We start from the raw sequence: 25315 nt of genomic DNA, 5'->3' as shown, positions 1-25315 counted from the left end.
CTAAACCAAATAACACATACAGTAACAGAGTTGCAAATATACCAGCATGGTCAGTTTCGAATGCGTTGCATCCAGGACAGCCCTTCTTCAAGACCTGCCCGCTGCTTCGGGGCTCAAAGGAGAATGAATCAGATAAGCTCTCAAGGTGTAAATATGTCATCCGTTGTCAGTTCTAATTAGACTTTACATCAGTGCTTCATACATAAACGACAGTAAAAATAGTTTCCATATTAATGAGAAGAATTCTTAATATTACAGGGTGAGTGCTTTTGTCAACAATATTACAAGGTTATTCATTTGAATTATTCAACTAACACAGCATACAGTGGCTTAGTTATAGCAATGCAACACCAATGGCAGAATGAAAAAGAATGATACTTCATTTTCTCTCCTAAATCTACCTCTTGTAGGTGGGGAAGGGGATACCTAGTCAGTTGCACAACTGAATGCATTCAACCAAAATGTGTCTTCAGCATTTAACCTATCCCCTCTGAATCTGAGAGGTGCGGGGGGCTATCTTAATCAACTTCCACGTCATTGGCACCCGGGGAGCAGTTGTTGTTGTGGGTTAACTGCCTTCCTCAAGTGAAGAACGGCAGATTTGTCGACCTTGCCGGCTCGGCAATTCAAACCAGTGACCGTTTGGTTACTGGCCCAACGCTCTAACCGCTAGGCTACCAGCCGGCCCATGGTAATTACAATGAATTGCACATACCATAGCAGGATTTCTATCCCTCGGATTCACTGAGTCCAATGTCCAGTTGGTAGTGGTGCATCATCATTTTGCTCACAACCGTTTCATACATTTGTGATGATAATCTGAGCACTACCAAAGTTTATGAAAAGTTTAAAATAGTTTACTATAGGAATTGCAATAGCACCAAACAGACAGAATGTAAACTATAGCATAATTAGTCTCTGTACATACTTTTGCATAATGTTTTCAGAAATCAAACTGCTATTATTACATGAACTTGAGATAAATTACACATACACACAGTACAGTACCTTACTGCTCTGGAGATAATACTTCTAAGAACATATTATGTACAGCGCCTTCAGAAAGTATTCACACCACTTGATTTATTTCACATTTTGTTGTGTTACAGCCTGAATTCAAAATGGAGTGCATTTTTATTTGTACAAATGTATTCAAAATGAAATACAGAAATATCAAATTAAAATAAGTATTCACACCCCTGAGTCAATACTTTGTAGAAGCACCTTTGGCAGCGATTACAGCTGTGTCTTTCTAGCTAAGTCTCTAAGAGCTTTCCACACCTGCATAGTACAATATTTGCACATGATTCTTTTTAAATTCTTCAAGCTCTGTCAAATTGGTTGTTGATCATTGCTAGACAGACATTTTCATGTCTTGCAATAGATTTTCCAGACGATTTAAGTCAAAACTGTAATTAGGCCAGTCAGGAACATTCAATGTCGTCTTGGTAAGCAACTCCATGGAATATTTGGCCTTGTGTTTTAGGTTAATGTCATGCTGAAAGGTGAATTAGTTTCCCAGTGTATGTTGGAGAGCAGACTGAACCAGGTTATCCAGGTTATTCCGTTTCCTTTTATCAACAACAAAAAACTCCGTAGTCCTTGCCGATGACAAGCATAACCGTAACATGATACAACCACTACCAAACTTGAAAATATGAAAAGTGGTATTCGGTGATGTGTTGTATTGGATTTGCCCCAAACATAACGCTTTGTAGTCAGGACATGAAATTAATTTATTTGCCACATTTTTTGCAGTTTTAGTGCCTTAATACAAATAGGATATATGTTTTGGGATATTTTAATCATGTACAGGCTTTCTTCTTTTCACTCAGCCATTTAGGTTAGTATTGTGGAGTAACTACAATGTTGTTGATCCATCCTCAGTTTTCTCCTACCACAGCCATTAAACTACATAACTGTTTTAACGTCACTATTGGTCTCATGCTGAAATCCCTGAGCAGTTTCCTTCCTCTCCCACAACTGTGTTAGGAAGGACGCCTGTATCTTTGTAGTGACTGGGTGTATTGCGGTACAGAGATGAGGTAGTCATTGAAAAATCATGTTTAACACTATTATTGCACACAGTATTAGTCCATTCAACTTATTATGTGACTTGTTAAGCACATGTTTACTCCTGAACTTATTTTGGCTTGCCATAACAAAGGGGTTAAATACTTATTGACTCAATACATTTCAGCTTTTAATTTTTTATTAATTTGTAAACATTTCTAAAATACTGTATAATTCCACTTTGACATTATGGGGTATTGTGCATAGGCCAGTGACACAAAATCTCAATTTAATATTTTTTAAATTCAGGCTGTAACACAACATGTGGAAAAAGTCAAGGAGTATGAATAATTTCTTAAGGCACTCTAAATACCTTGTATTATGAAGATGTTCATATTATAAAAATACATTCAAAGTCCATAGAGATTGATACAATATTGCTCACTGTACAGGACAAGGCGCAATTGGCCAGATGCAGTCACGGTCAATGCAAATGTGGACAATGTGACAAGTCATGTGTAGATTTTCCTTGTTCATTTCCCAAAAGGCAATTTCTGAAATTGGAATACATGGGAAACACATCAAGTGATGGTACAGATACATGTACACATTAAGCTGTTCACCTCACTAAAGGCGAAACACGACACTTTTCATTCACATATTCTGAGCAGTCAGAACCCCAATGTCATCTCTGCAGTTTTAACCATTACCTCCTGCCTGGGAGTGTTTCAGGTCTGCTGCATAGATCATGTGGCAGCCTTTTGTATTAACGTATCCCAAAAGGAGATGTGAACGCAATGAATTTCTTGAACAAAATGGGATTATGTGACCCAACAAGAAATGCAACCAATAGCCTATATGACTATGGCAAGTTAAAGCATTATAAGTATCAGTTACACTATTCTTGCATGCGCTTCATTTTAATTACAGTCATTATATCCAATGCTATATTCTTTGTGTAATGTTGTTGTTGCATGTAATGATTTAATTCCCAACCTCTTAGTGCATATGTTATTGGTATGTAGAGTAATTTCAGGCATATTTTCTGTTATGCTCAACAATGAAATAATACTATTTTATTTGTCTCATTAATCCTCTCAATCACAGGTTAAATATGTGCTTTGCTTTTGAAATCTTTTCCCCCCAAATATGTGCAGTTGTTCAACAATACACTTCTGTTGACAGCCTTACAAAATTAGGGCTAGTGAGTAACTTCCAGGGCATATCTGTAAGGTCACCATAAATCCTAACTGCCCTATCTGAGTAACCTCTATTTCTCCTTGTTTCGTAGGGAGTTTCTGCATTTATGGGTACATGAATCTAAGTTCCGGGGGCCCGATGCCTGTGATGGAGGAAGTAGATATCAGCGGCAGTGAGAGGTAAGGACAGTACACTGCATCAATGACCGCATGTGCTCTTGAAAAAATATATGGTAGTCAATGGAATGGAGTTATCAATGGAATACCTGTCTGAGCCAAGTTGATAGACATACTGATAAAGCCCTTCATAGCATCATAATGAAAAGGATACACATACAGTATACAATGTGAAATGTGCACATTGGATATTATTCACGATTTTTTCATTAATTGAAGTGTTGGCACGTAGTAGCGGCTAGGTGTCATACAATATAACACGTAAGGTAGAGTGAGGGATGGTGGTGGTATTGGAAGGCTTATGTCCCTGAGTCCATGGGGAAGGATGCCTGTGGTCAGCTTTGCAGAAACCAGAGGCTTCCTCCCCTGGCTGGCATCATCTTTCCCTGCTCCCTGCTTACCTTCTCAACGTACCCTCATTTGATATCCTGTGACAGGCTTCCTATCAGGAGGATAGGTTTCTATAGGAATATCCTTGAAATGGCATCATACAGAACATTAGCTTTTATGACACGAGCACTCCTTACATATAGACCCACTACCCCCAAGCCATAAGACTCCTGAACATCTAATCAAATTGCTACCCAGACTATTTGCAATGCCCCCCCCCCTCCCCCCTCTTTTACACCGCTGCTACTCTGTTGTTATCATCTATGCATAGTCACTTTAATTACTCGACCTACATGTACATATTACCTCAACTAACCGGTACCCCCGCACATTGACTCTGTACCGGTACCCCCTGTATATAGTCTCGCTATTGTTATTTTACTGCTGCTCTTTAATTACTTGTTACTTTTATTTCTTATTCTCATCCATATTTTTTTTAACTGCATTGTTGGTTAGGGGCTCGAAAGTAAGCATTTCACTGTAAGGTCTACACCTGTTGTATTCGGCGCATGTGACTAATACAATTTGATATGATTTGATTACCCTCATGGCCTGGTCATAATTTTGACTACATGACATATAAATAATAGGTTTATAGCTGGTATCAGACGTATGCGTTAATAACGTGTTTCCAGTGTAGCCTACATGTGATTGTTGGTTTTTGGAGGAAAGCTTTAGAGACTGCTTTCATAGACAATGAGTGTATTAATTCAGCTCATGTGAATGTGGTCCTGATAAGCTGACTTGAAACCTATTGCAGAATGAAAAACTATGAAACATCCACTCATGTGTCCAGCCTGTGGTGCTGAATCGCTATAGTAATGCGCCTAACGAAGCTGTCAAAATCTCCATTGATAAAAACCCCCGGGATGGACTAGCAAATAATTATCAGCTCAAGCCGCAGAGAAAAGGCAGAGGCAGAGAAAGGCTGAGTTTTCCATTAGACATTGTTTGGACATATGTTTTATTAATGCCTTCTAGCGTGATGTATCACATCTGTCAGTGATATCAGAGCGCCTCACATATAACTTCACTCCCTTTCTACTAAAATGTTTCTTTACAGAGAGTGACTTACTTTTCCGGTGACGGGTTATAAATGAAAAATTGCAATCACATAAGACATTTGGCTGTACAAGAAGCCAGTGCTATGAAAAAATGTGAACTCTGACTGATGACTTTGCTGAAATTCATCATCTTTCCTGCCACAATTAACCCTTTACACTCGTGGGAATGTCCTATATGGGCTAAATTCAAATGTTTCTTACAGAAGGAATATGAAAAGCATATGCATAACCATGGTAACAATTGAAAGGGAACAGTTTGGAGATTATGGAGATTATGGGAATAGTATTATACCAAAGGTTGAGGATACGAATCAAATGTTATTTGTCACATGTGCTGAATACAACACACCTTACAGTGAAATGCTTACTTACAAGCCCTTAACCAACAATGCAGTTTTAAGAAAAATAGGTGTTGAGTAAAAAAGAAATAAGTAAAAAATCTAAAATCGAAGAAACAAATAATTAAGAGCAGCAGTAAAATAACAGTAGCATGGCTATATACAGGGGGTACTGTTACAGAGTCAATGTACGGGGGCACCGGTTAGTCGAGGTAATTGAGGTAATATGTACATGTAGGTAGAGTTAAAGTGACTATGCATAAATAATAAACAGAGAGTAGCAGCAGTGTATAAGGGGGGGCGATGCAAATAGTCTGGGTAGCCATTTGATTAGCTGTTCAGGAGTCTTTTGGCTTGAAGCTGTTAAGAATCCTTTTGGACCCAGACTTGGCGCTCCAGTACCGCTTGCCATGCGGTAGCAGAGAGAACAGTCTATGACTAGGGTGGCTGGAGTCTTTGACAATTTTTAGGGCCTCCTCTGACACCGCCTGGTATAGAGGTCCTGGGTGGCAGGAAGCTTGGCCCCAGTGATGTACTGGGCTGTACGCACTACCCTCTGCAACCAATCAGGATGCTCTCGATGGGGCAGCTGTATAACGTTTTGAGGATCTGAGGACCCATGCCAAAACTTTTCAGTCTCCTGAGGGGGAATAGGCTTTGTCGTGCCCTCTTCACGACTGTCTTGGTGTGTTTGGACCATGATAGTTTGTTGGTGATGTGGACACCAAGGAACTTGAAGCTCTCAACCTGCTCCACTATAGCCCCGTCAATGAGATGGGGGCGTGCTCGGTCCTCCTTTTAGCATTCTCACATAGGTGTTCCTTTTGTCCAGGTGGGAAAGGGCAGTGTGGAGTGCAATAGAGATTTCATCATCTGTGGATCTGTTGGGACGGTATGCAAATTGAGTGGGTCTAGGTTTTCTGGGATAATGGTGTTGATGTGAGCCATGACCAGCCTTTCAAAGCACTTCATGGCTACAGACGTGAGTGCTACGGGTCAGAAGTCATTTAGGCAGGTTACCTTAGCGTTCTTGGGCACAGGGACTATGGTGGTCTGTTTGAAACATGTTGGTATTACAGGCTCAGTCAGTGACAGGTTGAAAATGTCAGTGAAGACACTTGCCAGTTGGTCAGTGCATGCTCCGTGTACACGTCCTGGTAATCCGTCTGGCCCTGCGGCCTTGTGAATGTTGACCTGTTTAAAGGTCTTACTCACATCGGCTACGGAGAGCGTGACCACACAGTTGTCCAGAACAGCTCTCATGCATGTTTCAGTGTTGCTTGCCACAAAGCGAGCATAAAAGTAATTTTGCTCGTCTGGTAGGCTCGTGTCACTGGGCAGCTCGTGGCTGTGCTTCCCTTTTGAAGTCTGTAATAGTTTGCAAGCCCTGCTACATCCGACGAGCGTTGGAGCCAGTGTAGTACGATTCAATCTAAGTCCTGCATTGACGCTTTGCCTGTTTGATGGTTCTACGGAGGGCTAAGCGGGATTTCTTATAAGCTTCTTCCCGCTTCTTGAAAGCGGCAGCTCTACCCTTTAGCTCAGTGCAGATGTTGCCTGTAATCCATGGCTTCTGGTTGGGGTATATGTACATACAGTCACTGTGGGGACGACATCATCGATGCACTTATTGATGAAGCCAGTGACTGATGTGGTGTACTCATCAATAACAGAACATTTTCCAGTCTGTGCTAGCAAAACAGTCCTGTAGCTTAGCATCTGCTTCATCTGACCACATTTTATTGACCGAGTCACTGGTGCTTCCTGCTTTAGTTTTTGCTTGTAAGCAGGAATCAGGAGGATAGAATTATGGTCAGATTTGCCAAATGGAGGGCGAGGGAGAGCTTTGTATGCGTCTCTGTGTTTGGAGTTAAGTTGGTCTCGAGTTTTTTTTCCCCTTGGGTTGCACATTTAACATGCTGGTAGAAATGAGGTAAAACCAATTTAAGTTTGCCTGCATTAAAGTCCCCGGCCACTTGGAGCGCCACCTCTGGATCAATGTTTTCCTGTTTGCTTATGGCCGTATACAGCTCATTGAGTGCGGTCTTAGTGTCAGTATCAGTTTGTGGTGGTAAATAGACGACTATGAAGAATATAGATAAAAACTCTCTTGGTAAATAGTGTGGTCTATAGCTTATCATGAGATACTCTGCATTAGGCGAGCAAAACCTCAAGACTTCATTAGATTTCATGCACCAGCTGTTGTTTACAAATATACATAGACCCACACCCCCTGTCTTACCAGAGGCGGCTGTCCTATCCTGCCGATACAGCTTTAAACCCACCAGCTGTATGTTATTCATGTCGTCAATCAGCCACGGCTCGGTGAAACATAAGATATTACAGTTTTTAATGTCCCGTTTGTAGAATATACGTGATAGTTCATCTATTTTATTATCCAATGATTGTACGTTGGCTAATAAGACCAATGGTAAAGGCAGATTACCTACTTGCCGTCAGATCCTTACAAGGCACCCCGACCTACGTCCCCAATATCTCTGTCTCTTTCTCCTGTGAATTATGGGGATGAGGGCCTTGTCGGGTGTCTGAAGTAAATCCTTTGCGTCCGACTCATTAAAGAAAAAATCTTCCTCCAGTACAAGGTGAGTAATGTCCTCATATCTAGAAGCTCTTTTCAGTCATAAGAGACGGTGGCAGAAACATTATGTACAACGGAAGTAGCAAATAATGCAACAAAAACACACACAATAGCACAATTGGTTAGGGGACCATAAAACGGCAGCCATCTTCTCTATATGTACAACAGTTCACCTGAAACAAGACTGAATTCAAACATTACACTGTTGTGTGCATTTTACATTCACTGAACTTTTCGCCGCATTTGTTGATAACGAAATCTGAAAATACTCTGGAAACATTCAATAACATGATAAGAAAATGCCTGAAAAATGTGGGGTAGGTGCACATAAAACAAAAAAAGGTTTGAGTGAGAGAACTAACTGCTATCTCCAAGTGGCCACACACCTCTCCAAAGTGTGCACAGTTCCTAAGTAATTTCAGCGCACTTTTATCACTCAAAGAAGTCTTCAACTATAATATACTTTTTGATCTCTCCTACTTAAGCTGTGCCATTGAGGAACTTGAGCAAGCACACTTGTAGTTGTTTTGTTTGCAACACTGCCCTGCATCAAACAATTACTGTTGTTGTTTACACGATCTAAAAACACTCCATTAGAAATCGCAATATGGGTCAGGTGGACATCATTTGAAAGCTTATTCTATTGCCGACACGACTAGTTAAGTTAGAAAATACGATATTACAGTGTTTGGCCTTCACAATGCAATTCAGGGAAACATATCGTAATTTTGGTGCACATAGAATGGAGTCATGAGTGCGTACCGTTTACAGCATTTCGCTCCCTCAGTCCACAATTTGTTTTGCAAAAGTTGCCCAATTAGCAGGAGGGGGCAACTTCCTGTCCTGTGCTCAAGTTCAGAAAGGCTGTCACTCAAAACCCATACAGGGCTATGAAGCACAGCCAGAGCTCTCACGTCATGTATAGCATGTTAATGTACAGTCACTACGTTCCAATTTAGGCATTTATCGGTGCCAAAAATCTGCCATTTTCAACCTAGGTACAAGTGTAAAGGGCTACCTAAAATTAAGCCATGGTCTGCTGCATGTTTTAATGTAGGGATTTCATTCCAGAGTACTTTGATACAGCCTCACCGGACTGCAGCTGTGCGATAAAGTCTTACTGTATTTCTCAGTGAACTTGAATGATATTGTGGATAGAGCCACACACTAGTGCCAGACTTACCACCACTGTGACTTCCCTGTGTGTAGATGATTGAGATTTAACAGGTTGGGTTGCCGCACCTGGAGGGGGGATTATTTGTAAGGTAATAAATGTGAAAGATTAGGGGTGGATAATTGCTTGCTCATGATCTCCTGGCAGTATGTGCTGCTAATGCTGTACTAACTGTCTTGATTATTTCTGGAGGACACAATGTTTTCTTTGTCAGCTTTTTCATTATTTCCACTGACATTACGTGTACCGCGGAAATAATTATAATTCATTTACTTCATTGTCTTTGTTGAAGTTAGGACACACATTAGGACAACATATTGCTGAATTGTTCAAATACAGATGTCGGATCTTAACGTAACTTAATAATCACTCTTTTGTTGTAGAGAATTTTCCAGATGCATCAGGAAATTCAAATGAGCCTCATCACTGGCTGAAAATGAGCAGTTCTCTTTCTCTCCATGCGTGGGCATTGGGATCATGGCTTTCTATCAAAATTATGTTCTCTCGCGTTCACTCAAATGCAAGGCCTAGGTCCTATTACTGCAACATTCAAATGTACAAAAATGTATCTGAAAACCATCGTTTTATATAGCTTAATAAAACAAGATAGATATTGATCTCCACTAGGCTACGCCACAGAAGTGTCTAGTATATCCTTAGGTTACTAATTAACTAAAAATGCTGTTAAATTGTGGCGTGGGGTGGTATAGTGGGTAGGGCTGCTACAATCAACACGCACATATAGGCCAACCGTCTGGATTCGATTCTGGCCCATGCACTTCTAGCACAAATAACTCAGTCCCCCAATTGACTTCAAGTAGTTACACGTTTCATATGTACAGTCCACGGTTATTTTACACCCGGTCCTGATAGGAAATGACCATACCAGACACTTTTGGATAACATAAATAGGAAACAAATAAAATAATAACAGTCAGTAGGCTACACAAACATTAGTTTCCATTCATACAAAGTGTCGGGTAAATTGCCACAGTAGATTTGGCGTGGTAAACGAGGAAATAGTTGATTTCTTTTGTACGGAATGCTTGTCAAATAGATAAATCACCCTTAGTCTGTTCAAAAAGGACTAAGTTGTTGCGATGACAACACCAACCAGAGGGCGAACATAGCATCTTTCAGGGAGCTGTAATGAGGTGACCAATAATGGTTGCAATTAAGATCAGCTGTGCAGGTGAATTTAGCACGTATCGGTGGTTTAACAAGACCAGCTGGCAATAAGAAGGTTGCTACCTGTTGAGGCAGAATTTCCAGGCAGGACCCAATCCCATGTATCCATCGCCGGGAGGCTATCCCTTAACACCTTGCGGCGTAGCAAAAAAATGATTGACGGCGGACAGAAGACCACACTTGGGAGAACATTTTCCAGAAATCCACAAAATGTAAGTATAACATTTATTCGCCAAATGATGACATTTTCAAGAAATTACTTTCATATCAATTGTGAATTAAAATGTTAAGTAACTGGTGATTATCATCCCATTGCCAAGCTAGCTAATACATTGGACACGATAGCTAGCCAGAAGGCGATCTCATCCTGCTAATCGGCTGTTTTAGAGATGAACTAAATTAGCTAATCGTATATTCAGCAATGTGTCAATTGTGAAGACCCAGAGTTTTTAAATAGTTTCTTCCCATTTGTTTCCAGAGACTAAAGTGGCACCTGATCACGTTTCACTCCATTGTATTGGCTTGACAGGAGAAAAACAGTTCTGCACGACTCGTTTGGAAGTAAGACAGTTCAACAACTTCTGATGAAAAACGTAGGACATTCAGCCAGCTGTGTTCTGTTCATTCTAGGCTTGTTAGCCAGCCAAGTTATTATGCATTCTGTTGAGTCTGTTTTGCTATTATGCAGTGTCTGTTTACCTAGCTAACATGATCTTGCTACTTTCCCTTCCCCTATTGTGTTGCACCATTGGGGTTGGTGTTACTGGTTAAAATTAGAGGCTGTTATTCTACTCTTACTGTAAACAACTTAATCAAGCCTAAAAATATGCAAAACTGTTAACAAAACGATTGCACATTAAAGGCAGTTGTGGCTTCAGCAACAATTTGAGCAGTGAGGTTAATGTCTCACCCTTTGTTTTTACTTACTCCAGGTTGAATGATATTCCACCCTGCAGATGTAAGGAACTTGTTATGAACCTCCCAGCCACCAGGATAATCACCATATCCCAGGATATTATTTAGGAGTGGTCCAACCTCACAATGTTAGAAATAGATTCACCCATGATATTATTTATCATGCAGATTTGTCAGGACATTGTAATTTATAAAGTTAATTCTGAAATATGATATCTGCCCCAGGGGATTCAGTTTAGGCCCCAATTAGGTGTTAGTGAAGGGCTGAAAAAACAACAACTGTAAACTCCTGTCTCAAATAAGACCTGAAGTCAATCAGGAAAATCATGGAGTGAGTAGGTGTGTCCATCATTTTGACATATGTGTGTGTGTATATATATATATATATATATATATATATATATATATATATATATATATATATATATTGGACATGTTATCCTTCATCACATGCAACTATTTATTTTGTATCCATTGCATTTAGCTTACATTAGGAAGTAGCCTAGGCAGTCTAATCTAGTTACAGTAGATTGCATCGTATCACCTTTCAATATTATTAACGAATATGAAACCATGTTAACTAGAACATATAACTTAATAATATTCATGGGTGTCATATTTGTATGACTATCACAATGCAAGCCTACTCATTAGAAAAATACAGCAGCTCTAATGCAATATTAGCTTCACAATGAAACACCACTATTCTTAAACAGTCAGTGAAATAGCTTATTTAACCTGTAAATGAAAATCGTAGCCTGTATGATATCATGCATACAAACTTGTCATGTCCACAACAATGGAGCAGCAAACCAAGCAACATACGAGAGGAGGACCCCGTACCGTAGGATAATAATTCTGGTCGGTGTCAACTTCATTCATAATTCAGGTACTGAGGAGCTCGATTCAGTTACTTGTTAATCTGTTATTCGTGTCAGATGTTTCCATTTTGGGATATCCTTGCTGCACAATTTTCCTACTGCAATGAAATGGGTAATATTAAGATCCGACATCTGTACATAGTAGTACTCTAACTGTTTTCTAGTAATTCTATAGGCAGACTCTTTAAAAAAAAAAAAAGGTGCTACCTAGTACCTAAAAGGGTTATTCAACTGTTCCCATAGGATAACCTTTTGAAAAAGCCTTTTTGACTCCAGATAGAACCCTTTTGCGTTTCATGTAGAACAGTTCACACAGAGTGTTCTACGTTGAACCTAAAATAATTCTGCTATGGGGACAGCCGAAGAACACTTTTTGAACCCTGTATTTCTTGTGCAATTCTTGAGTAAGCTGCACAGGGTCATAACAGTTTATGGTAGTTTATTTGTCTTGTGGTTTCCGGGTAGGAGAATCCACACTGTACGTACAGTATATGAGACAATGATTGTGAAAGATACAAACACAGGACATCAGTAAAGGAAACCCAGTCTTTCATTTCCTCAACAGTGACGACGAGAAATAACCTCTCACTCAACGTCAACAAAAAGGAGATGATCGTGGACTTCAGGAAACAGCAGAGGCAGCATCCCCCCCATCCACATCGACAGGACAGTAGTGGAGAAGGTGGAAAGTTTTAAGTTCCTCAGCGTACACATCACGGACAAACTGAAAAGGTCCACCCACACAGTGTGGTGAAGAAGGCGCAACAGCGTAGCCTAAAAACACCTCTTCAACCTCAGGCGGCTGAAGAAATTTGGCTTGTCACCTAAAACACTCAAACTTTTTCAGATGCACAATCGAGAGCATCCTGTCGGGCTGTATCACAGCCTGGTACGGCAACTGCTCCGCCAACTACTGCAAGGCTCTCCAGAGGGTAGTGCTGTCTGCACAACGCATCACCGGGGGCAAACTACCTGCCCTCCAGGACACCTACAGCACCCGATGTCACAGGAAGGCCACAAAGATCATCAAGGACATCAACCACCCAAGCCACTGCCTGTCAGTACAGGTCAGTACAGGTGCATCAAAGCTGGGACCGAGAGACTGAAAGACAGCTTCTATCTCAAGGCCTTCAGACTGTTAAACAACCATCACTAACATAGTGGATGCTGCTAACATAGACTCAAATCTCTTGCCACTTTAATACCTTTATTAAATCCATTTACTAAATGTATCACTAGTCACTTTAAATAACTCCACTTTAATGTCTACATATCCTACATTACTCACTTCATATGTATATACAGTATTCGATACCATCTACTGCTTCTTGCCTATGCCACACGGCCATCACTCATCCATATATTTATATGTACATATTCTTATTCATTCCTTTACATTTGTGTGTATTAGATAGTCGTTGTGAATTTGTTAGATTACTTGTTAGATATTACTGCACTGTCGGAACTAGAAGCACAAACATTTCCCTACACTCACATTAACATCTGCTAACCATGTGTATGTGACCAATACAATTTGATTTGAACTAAGAACTGTATGCTTATGTAGTCTCATCCTGTCATATCATATTTTATTACTAAGATCCAGCCAATGAATTTAATGAGCTGTTGAATGCGGTGAGCTTGCTCTGTCGCCTACCTCTATTGACATTAGAGTGGGAGTTCATGTGTGGGTCATCTGAATGACGATGTGTAGAGGTCAAAAGCAGCTCTTTGTAAAGAAAGGTCCGGTTCGGAGTCAATAACTCCTGCAATGTGACAGTTTTTCATGTGCTGGATTGATAGGAAAAAAGAAGAGTATCACCAAAGGCATTATATTGGACTGCTGCCAAATAATAGTATGCCGTCTAGGTTTATTACTTATATAAATCATGCAACGCCATTCTAATTTTATGTGTAGTTTATGACTGCTCAAACTTTTGCGCTTGATGGGCCAAAATATAATCTGAGTGGTGGGATGCGGGCCGAACAAATAATACTGTACATTATCTATTTAGAAATATAAAAGGTAAATAGCTTTTTAGGGTCTTTTAAACACTGGCCTTTTAGTAATTAATCATAAAACCACACTTCAAACATGAATCAAGTTGTAATCATATAACTGACATCTAACAACACATTCTGATGACCAGTATTAAAAATGTCACCATGTTGGCACAGAAACTGCAACCAAGTTGCTATGGGTAGGCAACAACACGTCTGCCACGCTGATCCTCAACACTGGGGCCCCACAGGGGTTCTTGCTTAGTTCCCTCCTGTACTCACTATTCACCCACGACTGCGTGGCCAAACACGACTTCCAACACCATTAAGTTTGCTGATGACACAACAGTGGTAGGTCTGATCACCGACAATGATGAGACAGCCTATATGGAGGAGGTCAGAGACCTGGCAGTGTGGTGCCAGGACAACAACTTATCCCTCAATGTGAGCAAGACAAAGGAGCTCATCGTGGACTACAGGAAAAGGTGGGCGGAACAGGCCCCCATTAACATCGACTTGGCTGTAGTGGAGCGGGTTGAGAATTTCAAGTTCCTTGGTGTCCACATCACCAATGAACTATCATGGTCCAAACACAAGACAGTCCAAACACAACAGCACCTTTTCCCCATCAGGAGACTGAAAAGATTTGGCATGGGTCCCCAGATCCTCAAAAAGTTCTACAGCTGCACCATCGAGAGCATCCTGACCGGTTGCAACACTGCCTGGTGTGGCCACTGCTCGTCATCTGACCGTAACGAGGTACAGAGGGTAGTGCATACTGCCCAGTACATCACCGTGGCCAAACTTTCTGCCATCCAGGACCTATATACTAGGCGGTGTCAGAGGAAAGCCCAAAAATTGTCAAAGACTCCAGTCACCCAAGTCATAGACTGTTCTTTCTGCTCCCGCACAGCACGTGGTACCGGAGTGCCAAGTCTAGGACCAGAAGGCTCCATAACAGCTTCTACCAACAAGCAATAAGAATGCTGAACAATTAATCAAATGGCCACCTGGACTATTTATATTGACTATTTGTTTTTTACACTGCTGCTACTCGCTGTTTATCTATGCATCGTCACTTCACCCATACCTACATGTACAAATTGCCTTGAATAACCTGTACCCCCGCACATTGACTCCCCATGTATATAACCTCGTTATTGTTATTTTATTGTCTTACTTTTTTATAATGTTTTACTTTAGTTTATTTGGTAAATATTTTCTTAACTCTTTCTTGAACTGCACTGTTGGTTAAGGGCTTGTAAGTAAGCATTTCACGATAAGGTCTACACCTGTTGTATTCGGCGCATGTCCACTTTTTTGTTGTTCACATGGAACAGATTCCCCCCCCGTCCCCCCCCCCGTCCCTTCAAAACATCCCCTGCGTTGTAAAGTAAAATAATAGCTGAAAGCTCCAACTGTTCAAAAGCTAGAGCCAAATTTGTAGGAAGAAAACAGAAACCACTCTGCTTGTTCCAACCGCTATCGGAGGTTACTCATGTAACCGCGGTTCTGTGAACTTGGCATGGACATTCACTCGACTACAATTTTTTGGGGTGTGTTTTCTTTGGGCAGGCCAAACCAAACATCGTCCCCAGTTGGGTCAGCCCTTTTATAGATTATGCAAAGGCATGTTTGTTTGATAATTATTCATGTTTTTTCCCCGATAATTTCTATTTAGTAATTTATGACATGATTATCCCTCCAGAGTTATATCTTGCAGCCACATACATATGGCGGCCGTCATACATGCATTTTCAATGTGGTCGCTCTGGTTACACTCAGATAAGTGAAGGATAACCAACGAGGGGCTATGGGTTCTGTGGAAAATAATGCACAACGTGGAAGGTGTGTGCCATGACAAACAGAGGATAAATTATTTGCAGGTAGAAATGTGATCAACATCCACTGAAGTTGCTAGCAAATGTACTAGATAGGTACAGTTGTTCCCTTCAGTACAGTAGTTGGGTCATTCCACTTAGGTGCCTTTTTGAGTAGTGTAACTTGGTGAAAAAAAAACGTTTTTCACTTAATTTTAACATTATGTCATAAAGAGCATATGTTCAACTTAATAAAATAACATATCCCATCTCAAGAGATTAAATAAATTGTCCATAGTAAGTGCCAAATAAAGAAACAGGGTTGACAACTTCTTCTTAAATCATCCATAAATCCCCTTGTGACAGGAGAAATTGAAGCTTGTGTGTGCAACAGGTAGGGGAAATTGAATGAAAGTTTCACTAAGAAATTGAAATTGTTAAATCATTTCTAGCCTGTCAATCTACGGGTAAGAGTGTTGAAGTGTTATGCTTGACCAGCTCAGTTTTCCACCATAAAACTAAAGGAAATGCCCCAAATGAGTATAACCAGCTCACCTGCTTTTACGCGGATGTAACTATTAGATGTTAAACATTTCAAAAGGAATAGTTTCACCATATTAAAATGAGAGTTCAGTTCACATAACAGGGTTGGCCATAAAATGAGGGACAGGTTTTTTTTCCACTTAAAATAAATCAATAATCACATGAAATAAATAATAATCAACAAAATAACTAGGGATTTACAATGATAGTGAACTTGAGTAAATGTTGAGATTAAGTGGGTTAAAATGCAGAATTTTGGCACTTTAGCAATCTTTATTCACATAAAATATCTGATTTATTTAATTGACCATGTGGTCTACATTAAAGTGCACTTCATTTAATATAACAGGCTTTTAAAATGCACAATTTCTACTTAAAATAGCAAAGGGACACAAAGAATAAAACGACCCAGTTAACAGAGCTATGGATGCAAGGACTGACCCTTCATGATGTAAAAATTATAGTTTTAACCATGTTTTGAGGCCGATACATTAGTGTTTGTTTACATTTACTTTGTTTGCAAACATTAGAGTAAAGCAAGCTTACATTTTGGGTTCTGACGGGGTAGGACAGTTGAACTAAGCTCAAGTTATATTCTTCAAGAATCAATGTGTAAATATCATAAATTTACAAGTCCAAAAATGCATGTAGCAACTGCAGATTGCTTCTTTAATTCTTTTTTTTTCAAATGTGACCCACCACCTGGATTCGGTCCTATGTAGCAACATTTGAAATAATGTTTTTTTTTACACTGGAAAAAAACTAGACTCAGAGCTAGACAATTGTATATCATACACTGCAGTTGAGGAACAATAGGAAAGTTGATAAACTTGTAACCCCTCTATTGAGAAAATTGCCTATGATTGATTTGGTACACCTACTGGAGATCTCCTCTTTGTCTACACCCTTTCAGCATTGTTCACACCCTCTTAAGCCTTAGTCACACCCATCTCTTTAAGGATTCACATGTGAGGCCATGTGCTAAACGGAGTGAATACAGTAGTGTAGTAAACAGCCAAAGTTTTCAAGACTAAAAGTGGTGAAAGTAGAAGCAAAAAGTAGTATGAAAAATACACTTTAACTAGTCCTTCGTTTATATCCTAATCTGACTTTGGTGCAGGTCATGTTGTTCTTCACATTACCGTCTATGGTAAATACACACTATGTCAAATAAAAGCTATGTTTATTTGTCACATGCACAGGATGCAGAAGGTGTAAATGGCACAGTGAACTGGTTACTTGCATAGTGGAGTCTTTTGTTTAGTGACAAAGCTAGATAGCTATCTGCCTAACCAATCAACCATAACCCCAACTCATACTAATATGCACCATGCATGAATCTGCAGGTAGCTAAAGCTAACCAACTAGGTTCAATGTTAGCTAGCTAGTTAGCATTAGTCTATAACTAGCAATGCAAATGGTTTCTGAGATCCAAATAATATTACTACACAGATCATACACACAACTTTAGCTTGCGAGCCAGCCAGCTAACGTTAGCTAGATAGACTAGCTAACAGCATGCTTTCACTTGCAATGAAAATGACTTTCTGACAAAATTAGAAACGTATAATATCTGAAAATGTAGTTAGACTCTTACCCATATACATGGATGAACACTTCTCCCTCTGTCATGGATGCCATGGTTGCCCTTAGTTTGAAGATGTAATCCGGAGACAGGTGTTTTATACAACAGCCTCCTGTGTTCTCTTTTCGACTTTCTCTGCATTTGGCAATCATCTCTCTGCTTCCACTGGGCATTCCACTGATTTCAAAACTCGGTCAACTTCTTCCGTGAGAACAACACTGTTGATTGCCATTTCTTCACCCATCACGGTCTTCAGAAGTCTCTACAATCTCAGGTTCAATGAAAATGTTTTTACCTAAATTAGGTATTTTGTTATCGTCTGATTCATTTTCAGAGCCAGAGAAAGTCAGCACGGAATGATTGTCCTCCAGAAAGTAGTCCATCACAACTTTTCCCCACTGATCTGTGTCGATAGCGCTATTAACTTCAGGGCAGCAATGCAACACCTTTTTAGTTCTTCATGATATCTTTAAAAAAAAGCAGCGGTAAAAAGGATTATCCACACATACTGAGCAGCTCATGTTATAGACAGAAGCTTGCTACATGGCAGACCAATCTGAACTCATCTCTCGGGCATGTCCAGCACATCCATTATCTCAGCCAATCATGGCTAGTGGGAAAGTTCATGTATTTTTCCGTGGCTAAACCACTTAGGCTCGTACAATTGTATTTATATTTACAGATGGCATACACCTTTGTTATTAAAGCACATGAAAGTTCACATGTTCTAGAAGGAATTTTGGGCCAAAAAAACACATTTTGATATAAAAAAACAACGTTCAAATGCCTCTCCTGTGAAGTAGTGACATGCCTAGCTTCTTGAAACAGGTCACAAATGAAACATAAGAAATTCAATTAATTGTTGGAATGGCTGTTGCTAATTAAATGTAATCGAATCAGTTCTATAGTATAATTTGTGTTGTGCATTACTGAACAAAGCTTTTCATATATGTAATTACACTGCTCAAAAAAATAAAGGGAAAACTTAAACACAATGTAACTCCAAGTCAATCACACTTCTGTGAAATCGAACTGTCCACTTAGGAAGCAACACTGATTGACAATAAATGTCACATGCTGTTGTGCAAATGGAATAGACACAGGTGGAAATTATAGGCAATTAGCAAGACACCCCCAATAAAGGAGTGGTTCTGCAGGTGGTGACCACAGACCACTTCTCACTTCCTATGCTTCCTGGCTGATGTTTTGGTCACTTTTGAATGCTGGCAGTGCTTTCACTCTAGTGGTAGCATGAGACGGCGTCTACAACCCACACTAGTGGCTCAGGTAGTGCAGCTCATCCAGGATGGCACATCAATGCGAGCTGTGGCAAGAAGGTTTGCTGTGTCTGTCAGCGTAGTGTCCAGAGCATGGAGGCGCTACCAGGAGACAGGCCAGTACATCAGGAGACGTGGAGGAGGCCATAGGAGGGCAACAACCCAGCAGCAGGACCGCTACCTCCGCCTTTGTGCAAGGAGGAGCAGGAGGAGCACTGCCAGAGCCCTGCAAAATGACCTCCAGCAGGTCACAAATGTGCATGTGTCTGCTCAAACGGTCAGAAACAGACTCCATGAGGGTGGTATGAGGGCCCGACGTCCACAGGTGGGGGTTGTGCTTACAGCCCAACACCATGCAGGACGTTTGGCATTTGCCAGAGAACACCAAGATTGGCAAATTCGCCACTGGCGCCCTGTGCTCTTCACAGATGAAAGCAGGTTCACACTGAGCACATGTGACAGACGTGACAGGGTCTGGAGACGCCGTGGAGAACGTTCTGCTGCCTGCAACATCCTCCAGTATGACCGGTTTGGCGGTGGGTCAGTCATGGTGTGGGGTGGCATTTCTTTGGGGGGCCGCACAGCCCTCCATGTGCTCGCCAGAGTTAGCCTGACTGCCATTAGGTACCGAGATGAGATCCTCAGACCCCTTGTGAGACCATATGCTGGTGCGATTGGCCCTGGGTTCCTCCTAATGCAAGACAATGCTAGACCTCATGTGGCTGGAGTGTGTCAGCAGTTCCTGCAAGAGGAAGGCATTGATGCTATGGACTGGCCCGCCCGTTCCCCAGACCTGAATCCAATTGAGCACATCTGGGACATCATGTCTCGCTCCATCCACCAATGCCACGTTGCACCACAGACTGTCCAGGAGTTGGCGGATGCTTTAGTCCAGGTCTGGGAGGAGATCCCTCAGGAGACCATCCGCCACCTCATCAGGAGCATGCCCAGGCGTTGTAGGGAGGTCATACAGGCACGTGGAGGCCACACACACTACTGAGCCTCATTTTGACTTGTTTTAAGGACATTACATCAAAGTTGGATCAGCCTGTAGTGTGGTTTTCCACTTTAATTTTGAGTGTGACTCCAAATCCAGACCTCCCGGGGTTGATAAATTGGATTTCCATTGATTATTTGTGTAATTTTGTTGTCAGCACATTCAACTATGTAAAGAAAAAAGTATTTAATAAGATTATTTCATTCATTCAGATCTAGGATGTGTTATTTTAGTGTTCCCTTTATTTTTTTTAGCAGTGTATATACAGTACCAGTCAAAAGTTTGGACACACCTACTCATTCAAGAGTTTTTCTTTATTTTTACTATTTTTGTAGAATAATAGTGAAAAACAGAAAGGAAAACGTTGCACAATGCTGCTCATGCTCCCAGGTGTTATTTATGTACAACAATGTTCCGACCCTTAGATCTTCATCAGGCATCCATATCCCAGGTGGGGGTGGAAGGTCCTATATATAGGGGCAGTACTCAGTGACATCACTTCCTGAAACAGGAGGTAAAACATGTACAACATAGGTTCACAATATGAATATTCAATGTATCAAAATATATGATCATACACAAGGAATGTGATTCAAATGTACAGTAATATACATACACATACAATATTCAATTGGGATAAAAAAAAAACACAATTTGTACATATTGAAACTATAAAAACTGTTTCAAGTCAAACTCCTCATTAAGGCCAAGAGTTGACAGTGTGTAGAGCCTGTGGATCCAGAAAGATTCCCTTTGAAGAAGTTTCCTCTCAATGTTCCCTCCCCTGCGTGACATCTTGACCATTTTTATTCCAATGTATCTCAGAGAACTAATAGGATGTCCAGCTTGTACAAAATGAAAAGCAACCGGTGGGTAATCAGATTTAACCACAACGTCTCTCACATTTGGGGTCTTTCAAAAACCATACGTGGGGGATATTTAAAAATGGGTTTCAATGGTGGGTCAGTATCAGTGGAGGCTGGAGACTTGAAAAATGTAGGAAGGTGGGAGACCTATGGTATAGGCGCTAAACACATGGAGATGTCAAAGTGTGTTTCAAAAATCGTCAGAAGAGTAATTATTTTAACCTAAAGCATTTAATAAAGACATTTGTAGTACAATATTATGAGGAATGGGAATGAGAGGGCTACTTACAGTGTTTGGAAGGGATCACAGCAGTGATTGAATGAGGATATGAGGCATAAGTTCCGATGTTCAGAGCCTTGACTTCAGTGCAGGACAGGATTTGTCTGGGAAGACAAAAAACAATAACATAACACACTACACAGTTAGACCAAAGAGCTAAGAATGAGTTAGTCCAAGCAAGGAATAAAATCACTGATGTCTAATAATGTGTTTGTGTATGTGATTGACTCTACATAGAGTAATGAGAGAAAATTGATAGGGGTACTCACAGTGCTTGGAGAGGAAACATTCAGTGTGCCAGTGGATGAGCGGGCACATGAGACATGGCTTCAGTTCATGTCAGGACAGAGTTGACAATGGTAGTAGAGTGGATTGGTCATCACCTCTTAATCAGGGAACAGGAGGGGACTTACAGTGAGGGAAAAAAGTATTTGATCCCTTGCTGATTTTGTACGTTTGCCCACTGACAAAGAAATTATCAGTCTTTAATTTTAATGGTAGGTTTATTTGAACAGTGAGAGACAGAATAACAACAAAAAAATCCAGAAAAACGCATGTAAAAAATGTTCTAAAATGATTTGCATTTTAATGAGGGAATTAAGTATTTGACCCTTTTGCAAAACATGACTTAGTACTTGGTGGCAAAACCCTTGTTGGCAATCACAGACGTCAGACGTTTCTTGTAGTTGGCCACCAGGTTTGCACACATCTCAGGAGGGATTTTGTCCCACTCCTCTTTGCAGATCTTCTCCAAGTCATTATGGTTTCGAGGCTGACGTTTGGCAACTCGAACCTTCAGCTCCCTCCACAGATTTTCTATGGGATTAAGGTCTGGACACTGGCTAGGCCACTCCAGGACCTTAATGTGCTTCTTTTCGAGCCACTCCTTTGTTGCCTTGGCTGTGTGTTTTGGGTCATTGTCATGCTGGAATACCCATCCACGACCCATTTTCAATGCCCTGGCTGAGGGAAGGAGGTTCTCACCCAAGATTTGATGGTACATGGCCCCATCCATCGTCCATTTGATGCGGTGAAGTTGTCCTGTCCCCTTAGCAGAAAAACACCCCCAAAGCATAATGTTTCCACCTCCATGTTTGACAGTGGGGATGGTGTTCTTGGGGTCATAGGCAGCCTTCCTCCTCCTCCAAACACGGCGAGTTGAGTTGATGCCAAAGAGCTCCATTTTGGTTTCATCTGACCACAACACTTTCACTCAGTTGTCCTCTGAATCATTCAGATGTTCATTGGCAAACTTCAGACGGGCATGTACATGTGCTTTCTTGAGCAGGGGGACCTTGCGGGCGCTGCAGGATTTCAGTCCTTCACGGCGTAATGTGTTACCAATTGTTTTCTTGGTGACTATGGTCCCAGCTGCATTGAGATCATTGACAAGATCCTCCCGTGTAGTTCTGGGTTGATTCCTCACCGTTCTCATGATCATTGCAACTCCAAGAGGTGAGATCTTGCATGGAGCCCCAGGCCGAGGGAGATTGACAGTTCTTTTGGGTTTCTTCCATTTGCGAATAATCAGACCAACTGTTGTCACCTTCTCACCAAGCTGCTTGGCGATGGTCTTGTAGCCCATTCCAGCCTTGTGCAGGTCTACAATCTTGTCCCTGACGTCATTGGAGAGCTCTTTGGTCTTGGCCATGGTGGAGAGTTTGGAATCTGATTGATTGATTGCTTTTGTGGACAGGTGTCTTTTATACAGGTAACAAACTGAGATTAGGAGCACTCCCTTTAAGTTAAGAGTGTGCTCCTAATCTCAGCTCGTTACCTGTATAAAAGACACCTGGAAGCCAGAAATCTTTCTGATTGAGAGGGGATCAAATACTTATTTCCCTCATTAAAATGCAAATCTATTTATAACATTTTTGACATGCGTATTTCTGGATTTTTTTGTTGTTATTCTGTCTCTCACTGTTCAAATAAACCTACCATTAAAATTATAGACTGATAATTTCTTTGTCAGCAGGCAAACATACAAAATCAGCAGGGGATCAAATACTTTTTTTCCCTCACTGTAGCTGGAAATACAAAGAGCAGATACGTTCCATTACTGCTGCGCCATCTTATGGTTTGAAAAAGTTTATCCGTGAAGTTAAACACAGAGTTCACATCTCGCCCACTTGACACATCAAAGTAGCCCAAGAAACATTCCTGAATAACGCCTTGATCATCCACATACCTGACTATAACTGACAACTGCAAGCAGACTGGTGGCACCATAGGTCCCAGAGCGGGGGGTGGGGGAGGGGGGATTTTTACCAACTGGGGCCCAGAGTATTTCCTTAGCCGTTTACCTAACCAGGAAAACTCTGGGCCCTATAAGGTATGACAGTGATAAGTCAGTTGTAAAAATATTTTATAAGGGCTATGATGGGACCAGTTTTTCCAAATCAGGTCACATGGTTTTAAAAAACAGAAAAAAAACTCTTGGCCCTGGGGGGATGAAAACCTTGTCAAACTGCAGAAATCTTATACTTGTTCATATTAATTATATTTAGACTAGATTAGGAAGGGGATTTCCTCTACTGATAGACAATAGAACTCACAGGGCTGAACTTGCTTTATGAATGTTTGCATCATGCAGTTCTATGTAACTGTAGGCCCTATAAAAAATGTACTCACTTCTGTCATCACTATGTTGATTGATTAATTCCAGTTAATACTTTTGAATATAAACCAAATTTGATCACATTCACATTTTCTCCTGACACACAAATGGACTAGAAATACATAATGTTACCAATTAGTTTACCCTGACCAAATGGACAGCGCACATTGGATGTATGCAGCTGCTCTTATTAGTAGCAAACATTTGATCAGACTGAAAAATTGTCTCGTTTTCATCCCATACAGAATGTCAGATCTCAAATGTTTAGGTGTAGCCTAGCCGCAACATTTATATCATCAGTTTTTGCATGTGTCTGTCCAGAGTGATGATGTGTTATCTTTGCTAAATAAATACTGGAGGAAAGTGGAAAGCCTACTTGAGTGCACTCAAAACAATGTGCTGCGTCAACCTCTCTTTTTAATCTTTTAATGGATGATGAAAGGGGTTCGAACACATAAAACCCCCATAATGCTCTGTGGCACAATCCCAATACAACTCACTAGGTTCATTCTCTGATCCTAATTCTATGATTGCATGGACAACATGTCAGTTCATACTACAAAAGTTTTGATTGGTTGGAGGATGTCCTCTGGAAGTGGTCATAATTACCATGTATGTCTATGGAAGGAGTGAGGCCTACGAGCCTCCTAGGTTTTGTATGGAAGTCAATGTAGCCAGAGGAGGACGGAAGCTAGCTGTCTTTCCGGCTATACCATGGTGCTACCCCAGACAGTGCTTTTGAAGTTACTGTAGACCTTCATTGCAAAACAATGTATTTTAACAATTATTTGGTGATGTGTAACCAAATAAATATACCTTCTACTCCTTGTAGTCTGCAGTATCACACACAAACTTTTTTCCGCTTGTTTGTCTTTGTCTCCTCCGCAAGATTGTCAAAAATGTTTTCAACATTGGTCAGAATGTTCTCTCTTTTGTCCTTATCGGTGATCTTGCTTTCTTGATCAACATTTAACTGTGTCACTTGCTCTCTAGTCGTGCTCAATTGTTCTGTCACTTCTTGTATGGTGAGCGCCATTGAATCAAACAAAGCATTTATTAAGAATCTCGCACCATCTGCCACAAAAAGAGGGATTGTTCGAACCAAGAGCAGGTGCTTTCTGTATCCATAATCCTCGTGGAATTATTTTATTCCTTAGATAATCACGTAAGGTGACTGCATGATAATATTGTTTTGTCTCACGGATTCGTCGATTCTTGAGAGATGTGATGAGTTTGCCTACAACTCCAGCACCTGCGGAAAGTTCCTGGATGTGCGTATGTTCTTCAGCTTTTGTAGTATAAAGTGACGACATCAAAACTATGAAATAATGGGATCATGTAGTAATCAAAAAAGTGTTAAACAAATCACACTCTTCGCATTAGTTTAATCT

General features: G+C 40.7%; 1 protein-coding gene across 1 annotated transcript in view; it reads left to right on the top strand.

Annotated features, from left to right (window-relative positions):
- Positions 1 to 25315, top strand: part of LOC106604930 (5-hydroxytryptamine receptor 4) — a 166155-nt gene that overhangs the window by 43137 nt on the left and 97703 nt on the right. Inside the window, exon 2 of the mRNA XM_014200070.2 lies at positions 3305 to 3392. Coding sequence (XP_014055545.1) covers positions 3328 to 3392 — 65 coding nt within the window. The 5' untranslated portion in view covers positions 3305 to 3327. The remainder of the gene's footprint in view (positions 1 to 3304; positions 3393 to 25315) is intronic.

This window comes from Salmo salar, chromosome ssa05 (genome assembly GCF_905237065.1).
Source record: "Salmo salar chromosome ssa05, Ssal_v3.1, whole genome shotgun sequence".
NCBI lineage: Eukaryota > Metazoa > Chordata > Actinopteri > Salmoniformes > Salmonidae > Salmo > Salmo salar.
This window is presented reverse-complemented; position numbering and strand designations above follow the sequence as displayed.